General features: G+C 42.5%; 2 protein-coding genes across 2 annotated transcripts in view; one reads left to right on the forward strand and one right to left on the reverse strand.

Annotated features, from left to right (window-relative positions):
* TARBP1 (TAR (HIV-1) RNA binding protein 1) overlaps positions 1-3,635 on the forward strand; it is a 37,932-nt gene extending 34,297 nt beyond the window's left edge. The window contains exons 28-30 of the mRNA XM_063329021.1: positions 634-758; positions 1,945-2,081; positions 3,251-3,635. Coding sequence (XP_063185091.1) covers positions 634-758; positions 1,945-2,081; positions 3,251-3,413 — 425 coding nt within the window. The 3' untranslated portion in view covers positions 3,414-3,635. The remainder of the gene's footprint in view (positions 1-633; positions 759-1,944; positions 2,082-3,250) is intronic.
* An 838-nt stretch (positions 3,636-4,473) lies between these two features.
* LOC134513016 (cytochrome c oxidase assembly factor 6 homolog) lies at positions 4,474-6,730 on the reverse strand. The gene is made up of 2 exons (XM_063329023.1): positions 6,425-6,730; positions 4,474-4,697 (listed from the first exon to the last, which is right to left on the reverse strand). The coding sequence occupies exons 1-2, from the start codon at positions 6,566-6,568 to the stop codon at positions 4,602-4,604; spliced, it is 240 nt and encodes a 79-aa protein (XP_063185093.1). The 5' UTR covers positions 6,569-6,730; the 3' UTR covers positions 4,474-4,601.
* Between the last annotated feature and the right edge of the window lie 8,629 nt (positions 6,731-15,359).

A 15,359-nucleotide genomic window follows, 5' to 3' on the forward strand; every position in this document is an offset into this window, starting at 1 on the left:
TACAGGAAATAATTCACTTTTACTTTTTTTTTTATATAACAATTAAACCAAATCTTGTAGGCCAACTACTTTCTTGTGAACATTGAACAGGAAAGTGACTGTTTCTGACTCCTTCACAATATCATGCAAGTGGTGATACAATAAATCCTGCAAATACTTTATTGCATTGTGCTTGCTGTTGTCAGCAGTTTAAATAACTGCAGTGAGACTGTTAATGAAAAATAAGCCCACAAGCTGGTGCTGTCTGCACTGTAATGCTGTAATGTGTCATTCTTTCGAGCCTTTCATTGAACAGATACTGAAATTAGAGCTTAGGCATGTGTGCACGTGTCCATCCATTCCTGCCCAGGCTTTTACTTTGTGTAATTAGTATTGTAGAAGCACATTGTCAGACATAGCACTTTCCTAATTTTTGTCTTTCTGCTAAGTTAATAGAATATAATTTTTTTTGGTAAATTATATGGAGCAAGGTGTGACTTGGAACAGATTTAAGAAGCACCTGAAACTGATTAAAAATAGAGGACTGAAGTAACCATTTCTGTTTCGGATTCTTCATCCTTTGTCACTTGCTAAAGTATTCTGGCTTGGTGTTTATTTTATACACAAGAATCACTTTAATTTTTCTGTTTGTAGGTTTATGTCGTACAAGTGAAATATTTGGGGCTTCTGCACTAGTTGTCGGCAGTCTTCATTACATACAGGATAAGCAGTTTCAGCATCTCAGTGTTTCTGCAGAGCAGTGGCTCCCCCTTGTTGAGGTGAATGGAAATATTTTAATAGCTAAAAAGTGTACTGTACATTTTCAGTTCATCAGATGCATAATTCTGAGTCTTACTTTTTTCTTTTCAAAACGAACTTTTTATTTAACAGAAGCTCGTGCTGTCATCTCTGAGACTTAATCTTGAGTATTTTGGAATAAGCTTTGGGTCAACCTCATAAAAAAGAATTAAAAAAATATTTTTAATGTCTTATTGCTGTGATAAACTGATGAAGTGTGCTGTCATTGTTAAGTCTTACTCTGTTTTATAGTGATGTGTTGGAATTTAATGTTTATTTATAAAAGTTGAACAACATTTGATTTATCTTGCTTGGTCCATTGCTTTTGGTAACTTCACGGGGCTAATCTTTGAGTTTGCCTGAAGCTAACTTGTGCCAAGCTTTTAGAATCTATTATCTAGCTTACAAAAATGAGGGCTTCAACCTGTGTGTTTAGTACATGGTAGAAAATATGTTTGTGATACTTGAAGAGCAAATTATTATAAAGATCAGCTTTAAATAATCTGAAAAATTCAGTGCAAATTTTCCATTTTTTTTCTTCAGAGTGTTTATTTTCAGCTTATAAAGATTTTTCTTCAGAACAAGATAGCTGTAGCGTGTTTTGCCTAGAACAGAATGATAATGGACACGTGCTGTCGTTCCTTATCTCTGTACAGCAGTGTACTGCTGATAGAGTTTCTGTTGCATGAAGAAACTGGCATTTAATACAAAATAAGCAGTTTAGAAAGTGGAATGAAGACAACCAAGAAATTCTTCACTGCAAGCTATCACAGGTTGTAATGCAGGCATGTCAGGCAACTCAGCTTCAGTACTGGCTGTTGTATTGTTTTGGGAAGGGATTCCTGGTTAAATAAAAACTGTGCACCTTGTCCCTGTGCAAGAGTGATGCTTTTGCATTCAGATGTAAGATTTGCAGCTGTCAGAAGCATAGAAAAGCCTTTCTTCATTATATTAATGGAGTACGTTTTTGTGGCATTAACTTAACTTTTTGTGCTATTGCTGAAGAGCTTTTAAAATGGTAAACTAAGTATATGGACAGAGTCTTCGGGGATAGAAATAGGTCATCTTAAAAACTGTCAAGGTAAATTGATTTTTACAGGAACTTCAGAAGTTTTCAAGTGGCAGTATTAAAATATTTGTATATTTCTCTCTACTTTTGATGGACAGGTGAAACCTTCTCAGCTCGTTGATTACTTACAGCAGAAAAAAACAGAAGGCTACACTATTATTGGTGTGGAGCAGACAGCTAAAAGTTTTGATCTTACAGAATACTGCTTCCCAGAGAAGTCACTATTATTGCTGGGGTAAGAACACACTTTGTAAATCTGCCTCTTGCAGTCCATCACTTGTACTTGTCAGAGTTTGGTCATATGAAACCCAGGTCACGCTGATAAAGGTGGATTGAGAATGGGAAGTGATTAGGGAAACAGCAGAGCTTGGGTTTGTGTGCTAAGGAGTGGGAGGTATTAATACCTACTGAACGATCCTTCTCCTCATACTTTATAACCTGTCCACACACTATAACATATTTTTTTTTAATGGGTGGAGGTAGCAAAAGCACGGATTAGAGTTTTCCAGGTGTGACAGAGATACCGTCTGTTCACTTTAGCAGTATGGGGCCCTGTACAGACAGGCTGCAGCGAGCTCAGGAAGGAGGGCTGCCTGTCTGTACTTGCTTAACTTGGTGAGGAGGACTGGAGCAGAGTGGCACTGTGCATAGCTGGGAGATGCTTTAAAAATTAAAGACGAGGCACAGGACAAAGTAACAAGTTTTTGCAATACAAGAATAGGCTGGGAGGACTTTGAAGAAAAGCAATAATCAGTTCCTATAAGCAGACAAGCCTCAGATATGACAAAGGGGGGGCTTTCCTCAAGAAATCTAGAGGAAAGTGCCTACAAGACAGAAAGCTGCTGGAATTGCAGGGCCGCTGAGTGAGACCAGGAGGAAGGGGCTGTCTATCCTTCTAGGACAAAGCGTTTTTCAAACCTTTTTATATGTAGTGTGTCTTCAGAATGTAGTTCTCATAATCACTTTGTTCTCTTCTAATTAAAAGCATAGTTTTAATTACTGATAAACTTTGGTATCTTCTGGTGTGCTCATTCTGAAAAAACATTTCCAGTTCAAGGCTTTGATCAGTCTTGACATTCCCTCATACCAAGACCTCACTGAATGTAAAGTGGGCAGCAGCTGTTGTGCCAGGAGCTTCATGCCCTGGTCATTTCATCTATAGCTGTTTGTTTTGCTATATGTGGATAGCTTCAAAATAAAGGCAGAGAGGGACTCCTTATGTTGGTCATTCAGCTATTGCTGGACCAGTGAATTAAAGATCAAGTGCTCTACCAGTTTTTCTAAATCAAAGCTCAGTCAGGTCTCCCATGTTTTCTTTGTATTACTGCTTTAAAAAAAAATAATTTCTGCTTTCTAGAACACCTGTCTTTTCTCAGATATAAGTTACTGTTTCTTCTTTACTAGAAATGAACATGAAGGAATCCCAGCAAACCTGATTCACCACCTGGATGTCTGTGTGGAAATTCCTCAGCAGGGTATTATTCGATCACTCAACGTCCATGTAAGTGGAGCTCTGCTGATTTGGGAGTACACAAGGCAACAAGTGATCAAGCAAAAACAAAAATAATGCCAAGAGTTTCGTGCCTTATAGTACAGCTGGGTGACTTCCTATGGTGCTACAATATGAAATTCTGAATAGATGAGATACAAACTCAGGGTGAAGGAGGATTCTTAAGTTTTGCATGTCTTGCTCTCTTGTAGTTCAGACTGATTTTTAAATGCCTTTATTAATACTTGTACCTACTTAAATAAAAGTGTTGCATTGGAAATAAATACTATTTATATTGTATGTGGTGTGGGTGATTTTTCTACTATTAGAACATCAGCATAGTACCAATCCCAACCTTAAAACATGGGCATTTTACTGCAGTTACTTTGACTGTGACGACCACACTTGAAATTGAAGCGGTGCCTTCCTACAAGCACAATCAAAACTTACTGTAGCCAAAGTATTTGATGCCTGCAGTATCTACATATACCAGATTATTTAATTTTTGCAAGGTAAATTCACTTAAGTTATTGCATTAAAGGCTGCCCCTGTTTAAATGCCTCCCATGGTCAAGTTTACTAATCCTGCTGTAAACAGTCTGTATTTTTAAATGGAGCTGCATCAGTAAGGTAATCAAAACCACGAAATCATACAAAAGTCCATAATGTGAGAATCATAATAAATAACTGCCCTACTTCTAACGACAATACTGTTATAGCTAATGTAAAAATTCCTATTGCTTATAAAAAATTAGCATACTCAAAATATGTAAAATACATATTGTATGCACAGGATGCATTAGGTCATCTACTGCCTGTTGTTTTCTAAACTGATGTCTGACTTAACTGATATTTGTTGTTTACATTACACCACCATCTCCTTTTGACAAGGAGGGGAAGGTAGAATGAATTTTTTTTTAAATGGAAGAGCTGGTTCACTTATTGAAAAACAATTTTATTATTCTTTTGAATTATGTATATTACACTATTAAATAATCATTTATTCTGGTGAAACAATTTGACTAATTATGCATTGAAAACCTTAGATTTGTGAACAGCCCTGCACCATATTTCTTTGACTTAGGAAAAGGCTGTCCGTGCCCATCTTTTTTGACCAGGCACATGAGACCTTGCAACAAGAGCAGCAGCCCGCATTTCAGGGAGACGGTCAGGTTACCAGTTCTTGAGCCCAAGCAGCTTCTGTCGCTTTCCCATGCTTCTTCCTTCCATAGTTGTTCTCACTAGATTTATTTTGAAAGCAGACTACCTAAGACTTTCCAGCAGCTTCTGGAGGATGATAGCCTTCTGTTTCGAGCTTTTTTTTGTATTTTAAAAAGTCTCTTCTTTTGTCAAAATATTTAACCTGTTTAAAAAGAGAAAAGATATTCTTTAGAAGAAATTAGCAGAGGAAAGCGCTTTGTGCATCACAAGACGACTAAGGAATAAACACTGGACCTAAGAAGGATTTTAACTTAATCCACTAGTTAGGACTTTTTGCTCTCTTGAAGCAGAAGAATAAAGGGTGGAGTGGGTTTGGGTCTTTTTTACCATCCTGAAAGTTAACTTGTTTCCTGTCATAACCACCCCATTACTTCCATGGACATCTAATAAAAGTAGTCTATTGTTTTGCTATTTTCACTGCTATGAACCAAGATTATTTGTAATACAAAGATAAGTCCAGCAGCTTTTCTATGGTATTACAGACTGCGTGACCTCTGCATGTGTTGCTTAGAGCTACCAATGCGTACGGTGCAAAGCACTGGCAGATGAAACCACCATCACTAGAGATGACATAAGACAGAACCGCAGTGCTCAAAGTGTAAGTCAGTACAGCAACTGTGAATGTACCCGTTGTTTTAACTGACTTCAGCCTACTAGTTCCAACAGGAACTGTTCAGCCCCTCAGACACTGCTGTTACTAAAAGGCAATGCCTATTAAAAAAATTAAGACTTGCAGCTTGATCATAGGAAACTAAAAAGCACAAATGAATGAGTTACATGTAGGCTGATGGTTTACTCTGAAATTGTACTGCATGAAGAAGGGTATTCTTACGCACAACAAGGTATCAGATGCCAGTCATGTCATGCCATGCCACTGTAAGCCCTGTGTGTCACCTCCCTTCCATACTGGCCTTCCTTCTTTGATAACAGTAATTTCTGTGACTTCTAAAAGCTTCCAAAAAAAAAAAAAAAGCTTTTTTAAATTAAACAATAAGCCTGTACACTTGTATAATTGTGTATTTATCTGAAAGTTTGAGATCGTATTTTCTTTTCCTTTTATTCTATATACTTTATACTACTGTCCATAGTTCCTGGGCCAGCCAGTGGTCTGCTCAGGACTTTCAATTCCCTGGCAAGACCAAAAGTGTGCAAACCACGTTATGTGTAACAAGGGTGCTGTGTTATCAGGGAGAAAGACTGCACACGTTCTGCAATCACAGAATGGTTAGAGTTGGAAGGAACCTGTCCTGGGCAGGGACACCAATCACAGAAGCAGGAGCTGCATCATTAACAATGTAAGTGTAAGGAGTGGGTCCAGCGGGGGGCCACAAAGATGATCAGAGGGCTGGAGCACCTCTCCTGTGAGGACAGGCTGAGAGAGTTGGGGTTGTTCAGCCTGGAAAAGAGAAGGCGCCGGGGAGACCTTATAGCAGCTTCCCAGTCCCTAAAGGGGGCCTACAGGAGAGATGGGGAGGGACTTCTTACAAGAGCACGTAGTGATAGGATGAGGGGTAATGGCTTCAAACTGGAAGAGGGTAGATTTAGATTAGATATTAGGAAGAAATCTTTACTGTGAGGGTGGTGAGGCACTGGAACAGGTTGCCCAGGGAAGCTGTGGGTGCCACGTCCCTGGAAGTGTTCGAGGCCAGGCTGGATGGGGCTTTGAGCAGCCTGGTCTAGTGGGAGGTGTCCCTGCCCAGGGCAGGGGGGGTGGAACTGGGTGATCTTTAAAGTCCCTTCCAACTCGAACCATTCTACGATTCTATGGCTTGTCGCTGCTGCTGCCCAGGCGCACAGAAACACTCCGTCCTTCTATCAGGAGCCGGGTCAGGCCGGGGGACGCGTCGGGAGCGGCGGCTGCTCACCCACCCACTGCTGGGGACAGCGGGACTCGAAGGACCGCCGCAGCTTCTCGCATTTGGAGGCGTCGTCGGCGTGCCTGTCCAAGCACTGCCAGAACTCGTCCCGGGCCCCCCAGCAGGCCTTCCTCTCCTCCATCGTTGGCGCCGACATCTTCGCTACCGACCTGGACCTGCCGACGGTGGGTTCTTCCGCAAGCGGGGCCCGACGGCAGCGGTCCCAAGGCGGCGGGGGAAGCTCAGGGGAGGGGAGGCCGCGGGCCCCGCACAGCGCTCACCCGCCCGGCCCAGCGAAGGTCACGCTCCCGGAAGCGGTACCGGGCGGGAGAGGGGCGGGGCGGGGCCTTACCCAGTGCGCAGGCGCGGCCGCGGCGGCGCGGGGTGAGATTGGCGGGCGGGACGGTTGTCCCGGCCCCCCTCCTCCCTTCCCCCCGGCCGCGCGCGAGCGCTGGTTGCCATAGGGACGGAGCAGCCGGTGCTCCTCAGGGGCCTGGTCGGGCCGGGGATCCCCAAACCCGCCAGTAGCGGTTCCCTCCCCAGCGGTTCCCCAACGCAGGCCCTTCCCGGGTGCCTTCCCCCGAGGAGGGCGAGCCGTGGGTCCGCCAAAGGCGCGTTGAAAAGCCCGGCGACGCTTGGTTTCGCTGGCTTGCAGGCAGTTGTGAGCGCCTGGTAAAAACCGGTTTGTCGTGACGGACTGTGTTGCTAAGTGAAGCTGGTGGTAAAAGCAAGGAAGAAGAACTGGTTTACCCCAGCGCAAAAAAAAAAAAAAACAAAAAACAAAGCCAAACATGGTAAGGGTGATAAAAATAATACCAGAAGTCTGGAAGCCGGCTGAGTGGGCACCCGGTGAGCTCAGCCCAGCAGCAACATGAGGCACGAAGCTGCTGCCTGCAGTGCTGGTTAAAAAGCATCCAGGAGCAAACTCTGTTTAATTATTTTATCTGGGAGTTGGCAGCGTTTCCTTGTGGCAGTCAGTCCCTGTAGCCAAGGAATTGATAGTCTTCCACATTGTCCACCTGGAAATGTGGAGCGGTTTTGGAGCTGTGGTGCATGTTTCCATAGTAACACACTGCAGTTTTGGGAACGGTGACGTTTTGGCAGCAGGGAAGAGCCTAAATCTGCAAGGTGCTGAGCCCCTGGCAGCTCCCTTGCCAGCAGCTTTACCAGGAGCTTGTCTTGAAGACAACTTCTTAAGCCAGGTAGTAGCCCCACCAGAGGGGATGCAATGCTGGACCTGGTGATCACCCATGCAAGTGAGCTAATTGGTGACTGAAAGATTGGAGGCAGCCTGGGCTACAGTGGTCATGCACGGGTGGAGTTCACAGCCCTGAGAGCTATGGGCCAGGCGAAGAGTAAAGTCAGGACCCTGAATTTTAGGAAAGCAAAACTTCAACCGTTCAAGTAGTTAGTCAATAGTACCTCCTGGGAAACTGCCCTCATGGGCAAAGGAGCAGGACAGAGCTGGCAGATCTTTAAGGATGCTTTCCATAGGGTGCAAGAGCTCTCACTCCCCAGGTGTAAGAAATCAGGAAAGGAAGGCAAGAGACCAGCATGGCTGAGTCAAGACCTGCTGGTCAAGTTAAAGGGCAGAAAGAGATGCACAGGCAGTGGAAGCAGGGACAGGATTCCTGGGAAGAGTACCCCCTGATAAACCAGACTGGCAAACTGGTAACAACAGATGAGGAGAAGGCTGAGGTACTTGACAACTTTTTTGCCCCAGTGTTCACTGGCAACCTCTTTTCCCACACCTCTGGAGTGGATCGACTGCAAGGCAGGGGGGACTGGGGGAGCAAAGTCCTTCCCATTGCAAGAGAAGATCAGGTTCGTGACCACCTGAGGAACCCGAACATACAGAAGTCTGTGGGACCTGATGGATGCATCCCAGAGTCCTGAGGAAGTTGGCTGAATGTAGTTGCCAAGCCACTTTCCATGATATTTGAAAAATCATGTCAGTCAGGTGAAGTCCCTGGTGACTGGAAAAGGTGAAACATTGTACCCATTTTTAAAAAGGGTAGAAAGGAGGATCCTGGCAATATCAGAGACCTGTCAGCCTCACCTCTGTGCCTGGGAAGGTCATGGAACAGATCCTCCTAGAAGTTATGCTAAGCCACATGGAAGACAGGGAGGTGATTTGAGACAGCCAGCGTGGCTTCACCAGCAGCAAGTCCTGCCTGACCAACCTCTTGGCCTTCTATGATAGAGTGACTACATCAGTGCACAAGGGAAAAGCTACAGGTGTTGTCTATCTGGGCTTCTGTAAGGCCTTGGACATCGCTCCCCACAACATCCTTCTCTCTAAATTGGAGAAATACAGATTTGATGGGTGGACTGTTCAGTGCATGAGGAACTGGTTGGATGACCACATCCAGAGGTAGTGGTCTACAGCTCAATGTCCAGATGGGGATCGGTGATGAGTGGTGCCCCTCAGGGGTCCGTACTGGGACCAGCACTGTTTAATATCTTTATCAATGACATAGACAGTGGGATGGAGTGCACCCGCAGCAAGTTTGCAGACAACAGTGAGCTGAGTGGTGCGATTGACACACCCAAGGAATGGGATGCCATCCAGAGGGACCTGGACAGACTCAAGAACTGGGCCCATGTGAACCTCATGAGGTTCAAAAAGGTCCTGCACCTGGGTCAGGGCAATCCCCGGTATCAATATAGGCTGGGAGATAAAGAGATTGAGAGCAGCCCTGCTGAGGAGGAGTTGGGGGTACTGGTGGATGTAAAGCTGGACGTGAGCCAGGAATGTGCACTTGCAGCCCAGAAAGCCAACTGTATCCTGGGCTGGATCAAAAGAATCTTGGCCAGCAGGTTGAGGGAGGTGGTTCCGCTCCTCTATTCCACTCTCATGAGACCTCACTTGCAGTACTGCGTTCAGACTGGAGCCTTCAGCCCAGGAAAGACGTGGACCTGTTGGAGCGGTTCCAGAGGAGGCCTGCAAAAATGACCAGAGAGAGGTGGAAAACCTCTCCTATGAGGACAGGCTGAGAGAGGTGGGATTGTTCATCCTGGAGAAGAGAAGGCTCCGGGGAGACCTTATAGCAGCCTTCCAGTACTTACAGGGGGCCTACAAGAAAGACAGGGACAAACTTTTTAGCAGGGTCTGTTGTGATAGGACAAAGGGTAATGGTTTTAAACTAAAAGAGGGAAGATTTAGACTATAAGGAAGAAATTTTTTACAATGAGAGTGGTGAAACACGAACAGGTTGCCAAGAGCAATGGTAGATGCCCTATCCCTGGAAACGTTCAAGGTCAGGTTGGATGGAGCTCTGAGCAACCTGATCTAGTTGAAGATGTCCCTGGTTACTGCAGAGGGGTTGGACTAGATGACCTTTTAAAGTCCCCTCCAACCCAACACATTCTATGACTCTGTGATAGCCTTCTGGTGCATGAGGCTGCTTGGCAGCCACATCAGGGAGCAGGTATTGCTGACCACCTACCTCGCCTGAGCTAGGTTTCTTCCTTAGCATGAGATAGTGGTTCTGAGTGGTGGTGGTGGGCATGCTTTCCAGGTTCTCCCTGCAGGCAGCTCACTTGTCTCAACACAAGGAAAGGTATTTTAAGAGAAGACCAAGAATTTGCACTTCTTCAGCAGAGCCTGCTGTAAGCCAGCCAGATTTGGAGGGGATTTTGTTTGTCAAAATACCAAACCAACCCCTTGGAAGGGATACTTTTTTGGAGCAAAGTGAATGCAACCGCTGCTGTACACTGTGCTATATAAAATACAGTCCATGGTCTTGTCCCTACCTGTTTGCTTAACTACCTTCTGCTTGCTAGACTATGATAGGTAAGAGACAGAAACTCAGTAATTTAATTTCTAATAGAACAGGGGGTTTATGGTGAGTAGGTCACTCCGAAAGTAGAACTTCAATTATATTTTTCTGTTGAAAAGAATTAATATAGAAGTAAATTTATATTACAGCTTACGTATGACCCTTTTGCGCTCAAGTTTTTGTGAATCAAGCTTTATAAGCATGAATATTGAAAAGAAAATTAATGTTAGTCTGAAGACTGAAACGTGATAATAGAAAATGTCAGTTGTGTTTTAGATTTCAAAATTTATCATGCGCATAATGTTGTTTAGTTACTGCATTCAGGAAACAGAGGGGATAATGTGATTATATATAATTAAAGACAAAGCCCAAATAGCGCACCTGGGAGATTTGTGATAAATAGTTTTTTCTTTAATGACCTATAGCCCAAGAGATACTGGAAACAATTGTAAATAACTCTGTGCAATGGATATCAAAGAAATTTAGTGATGTGGTTTTAGAAAGTGCAAGAATAGAAAAAAAAAGAAAAAATTTATCTAATACATTTTTAATGGCAATATTTCCATTTGGTTAAACTGCTATCATAAGGAGGTGGATTTTTTTTTTTTGTTAGTTAGCCAATTCTAAGTATCATTAGTCTCTTACTTTTGGGAAGTATGCCCAGGAAGTAATAAATAGGATATTTATAATAGCCAGGCAGACATAAATGTTCTAGAAAGATGGGAGGCTGAAAAAATTCCAGATTTGTTAGGTGCGCTGGTTGCCACAGTTGAAGCCTTTGAATTACGTTTCCATTTAGCAGTTAGTGAGACAGATGTGAAAGAAATAGATGCCTGTCTCCCACTCAAACTCTTGCCAGCAGTGTGTTGAAGTGAATTGTGTGGAGTTTATGCGGTGGTTCAGCTCTCAGACTCTTTTGTGCCTGTTCTTGCTAATTGGGATACAGCATTGTGTGTGCTTTGCCTTCCAGTTAACATCTAACAGATCTCTCCTCACCTACAGCCTTACTTACTCTGTATTTAATTGAAATTTGCCCAGCAGATTCTGTATTGGCAACCGTAATGATTTCTCCTTTCACTTTGGAAGCAATTAGCCTGTTACAGGTGTCCGTAGGACTATTAAGTGGAAGCGCTCCTTGGTGTACTATAGCTGCGTTCAGCTTTGTGCTTAGACCAGGAGCTCAATTAATTTGTTTTTCTTGCGTCGAAAGAGTCCGATATATGATCCTTATCTGTAACAGATTTTCAGGGAACAGGATTTAAAATCGAGTCCTTTAAGCAATACAGCCCTGTGTCCAAGTATTTATTTTGCTGGAAATAATAACAAGATCTTACATGAGGTAGCCTATTCTCTTCTGTTGTTGAGCACCAAGCAGTTTTCTTAATAAAAATTTAAATACATACTGTGAGAAAACTATATATTAAGATTTTGTGTTTCTTGCTGTGCCTGGTGAAAGAAAATAATTAAACAAAAAAAAGCAAACCAATCACAATGACTAATTGTGCCTGGTTTTATTATTAAAAAAGGGAATAAATTAAGCAAAGAAGCACCATGAACTGCAAACACTAATCACCTCTTTCTGCTCCTCTTTGAAAATGTTTTAACAGAGATCCCTGAAACAGTTGAACATCAAGCATCTCTCTGAGTGGATCTCTTGAGGTCCTGCGTGACCAAATTTCAGATTCTACTTCCATCCTTTTACCGGCTAAAGACCCTCATGGGTTACTCTTGGCAGTAGCGTCAGCTTTGAAGGTACAGTCTGCGAAGGCAAGTGCAGAAACACTGTTTGTTCTTGTGGAGGGGAAGCATTTATACATCTTTATTGTTTAAAGTCTTCCTTATGTTGCTTTCTGAGGTTATTTTCTGGTTTATTAGGGTTCAGTGAGACTTAAGTTCTCTTTCAAATAGGTCCTTCTTTAACAGAAAAGGTAGGTTTTATCTTTAAAATAGCTTTTCAAAAATACTTTAAAAACTAAATACCCCTCTTGAAGAATTATGCTTCAGAAAAGACCACTGATTTTTTGAGCAATAATTTTCTGAGCTTTGTAAGAGAATTGCTTAAGAACTGGCAGACAGCTAATGAATTCCTTAGTTAATAATTAATAGGTTCATTATTTAGTAGACACAGATAATACTAAACTATCTATATTTATAAAGAAAACATCTTTCTCTTCACATAACCTTGCATTTAATACCAAACATTTGCAAAGAAAGATCTGAAAGAGGTATATTAGATTCTAAAAGTTTAAGAAATGTATAGTGTACTCCTCTTTATTATTTCATAAAGACTTTGTGTTGAGTTTTACTTTTATGAATTTCCTTTTAGCGATAATATGCTTAAACTTCCTTGGATGAGTTAGCAAAAATTTAGGTTTTTGAATGGATAAAGGAGGAGGAGTATATAAGGAGAAAGAGAACTGTAGCAAATGTATTTTTTTCGAATCCCTAAGAAAATGTGTATTATCACATTATTTTTCAACTAAATGTGTGTTGGGGCTCTTACCTTGATTTCCTCACAATGCTGTCTTGGCTGGGTGTTGTGATGAGGATCCTTGCACTGGGGAGTGCCAATGTGACACGAACATAGACAATTAAGCACATGGCTTGGGACACTGAGGGAGAGACAGCCGTAGAGGCTACCGCAGCTCTCTGCGGTAGCTCCGCACGTATGGAGGACTGGCTGTGGGGGTTCATCAGGTAGCGCTGGAGGGGATTTGACTAGGAAGGACTAAGCCGTCTGTGCAGGCTGGAGTGTTTAGTGATCTGAAGTCTGCTGAGAAAAGGCTTCCTTGTCTTTGTGACCTCTCATGGACATCAGTGGAGTACTCTATGGAACACAGCCTGAAAATCACTAGGCTACCTAGAGGAGTGGTGATTATGATGAAGAAAAAACCAACAACTGCAGGTTTAGGATTCTTTTAAGGTGATGAAGTCATTTGCATTAATTATAGGCGCTTGTTTTTAATGCCAATATTCCATTTTTGTTCAGTTGTTAGGAAGGAAGAAAACAGAAAAAGGAGTATTTTAGGAAAAGCAGGCGATGGTAAGGTGGGAAGTCTGACTAATTCTTACTCTTCTCTTGGCTCCTGATTAGCAATTCTTCAGGCCCACCAAGGATGTGACAAGCTTGCTTTGCAGCAGTGTTGATGCTCAGATTTTTGCAAGAAAGCTAGATGGGAAACTGGGAATCTGCCTGTTCTACAAGCAGACTCCAATTTTTAAAGCTATGTAAATGGAAGAAGAAAACTCATCTTTTGAGTTTCATTTGTATGCCTTCACATTTCTGTGGCATGTTACATACTAAATGCAAAGAAGTGGTTCCTAGTTCTCTCAGACTGAAACGCATCCTAACACTCTTTATCAAAAATGCAGCTGCATGCTTGCATTCAGGTATTGTATTTAGTAATCTGTCAGCTGCAGCGATTACCTTATGTTCACTATAAACATTGTCTGTGAAGCATAGGTGTACTGTACCAGATGGGATTGCTTACATGTGCACAAAGGCAACATCGTTTTCAAACACAGTGAGTATTTGTTCCCAAGATAAATAGCAGTTTTCTTAGCAGCCAGGCTAGCAAGTGACATGCCTTTGACCAAATCCAGAATCACACAATAAAAGAGAGATGTTTTTGTTTACAAGTCAGGAAGGCATTTAAAAAGTATAATTGGCCAAAAATCACAAGGAGAGTATTACCCAACTTACTCTGCTTCCTCGGCTACAGTCATTAAAGACTTGGCAGCTTCAGAAGCCAGAGGGACAGTGAGACCTGTCACTGGGAGAGAGCACAGCTATGTTCACTGGCCCATAATGTATGCTAGTGGACGACCGGGCAGGAAATCCAAGCAGAAGGTCGTATTTTGTAAGTCCTTACAAACTCTGCTGCTTGGACCTCTCTGGAATCCAGCTTTTAGTATTCTTTTAAGAATCTTTTAAGCGTCTGGGTCAGTCGTGTGTATATGCAGAAGATGGAGTTTGGGGTTGGTGGCTGCCTTTGCTGACCCCTCTGAGAAAAGGCAGAACAGAAGTCTTGTTCTTTCATGTTGAAAGGAGTCTGAAGGATGACTTTCCACAGAATCATCTTGGCTCTTTTTTTGAGAGGATAGGAAGCACTGCACTTAGATTTCTGAAGAGTTTCTAATGAGGCTTCTTACCAAAGAAATGAAGCTACTGTGGATCAAATCAGAAGGTTTTCTTGTGGACTAGTAACTCGTTATTGAGGCAGGAAACAAAGAGCGGGAATAAATCATTGCTGTTCAGAAGGAGAGAGATTACCAAAGGAGCTGTGCTGAGGCCAGTCTTCTTATATGTAGTCATAAATGATTGATCAAAAAAACATTTACTGATCATAATTTTTTACTGATTCAGGAGAATGAAGACTAAAACTAAGAGAGGATCTCTCACTTTCATGTGGCCAGGCAGCAAAATAGCTGGTGGCATTTAGCATTAATAGACACAAGGTAATGGACATAGTGAAAAAGTCTAAAATACATGATGAGGGGCTCCAAACTAACTGTTGTCACTCATCAGAAAGATTCTCAATTTATGGCGGATAACTCTGTTAAAGCACATCTACTTTAGTTCTCTTCATTTGCGTGACAGATACTCTGCAGTGATCAATGCACTGATGGCTGTCTTGACATGTTAGGTGGACTGAATCTAGAACTGGAGGGAAACCTGGAGATGAAGAGCTGGAAAACTCTTTCGAGTCTTCTGAAGAGATCATCTAGCTCAGCAGTAGGATCAAAGAGATGTCTCTAGATTGTTGCAGAGAAATTGTGGTTCTTAAATACACTACTAACGCGAGTTCCACAACCTCGCTTGTTTAAGCTTTTTCCAGAATTGTAACTCTCCTTGTAAATTTCACTCTTCATTACTGAGAAGTTGGTTGCATCCTAGTGTATTTGCGATGTGCATGGAGAAATACTGATTCCCACCTTCTTTGGAATGATCTTATGCATATATAAAGATCCCTCTAACAGACTTTCAGGTAGAAGAGAGAAATATGAGACATATTATTTTCAGACACACTAGTTTGAGCTACTGGTCCTGTCCTTAGGAATGTGGTTTCATCTTAAAAGAAGGTTTTTAGGCTGCAGGTGGGCATTTGGCTTCCTTTTTACTTTCACAAGATCTTTCAGCTCCTTTTTTTTCTTATTTCCCTTTTT

The sequence above is a fragment of the Chroicocephalus ridibundus genome, chromosome 3 (assembly GCF_963924245.1).
Source record: "Chroicocephalus ridibundus chromosome 3, bChrRid1.1, whole genome shotgun sequence".
In the NCBI taxonomy this organism is placed as follows: Eukaryota; Metazoa; Chordata; class Aves; order Charadriiformes; family Laridae; genus Chroicocephalus; species Chroicocephalus ridibundus.

Excerpts from the sequence above, each read along its gene's own strand:
- LOC134513016 (XM_063329023.1), bottom strand. The coding sequence starts at position 6,568 with ATGTCGGCGCCAACGATGGAGGAGAGGAAGGCCTGCTGGGGGGCCCGG. Across the intron at positions 4,698-6,424 it reads CCCGCTGTCCCCAGCAGTGG|GTTAAATATTTTGACAAAAG; the intron begins GTGGGTGAGCAG and ends CTTTTTAAACAG.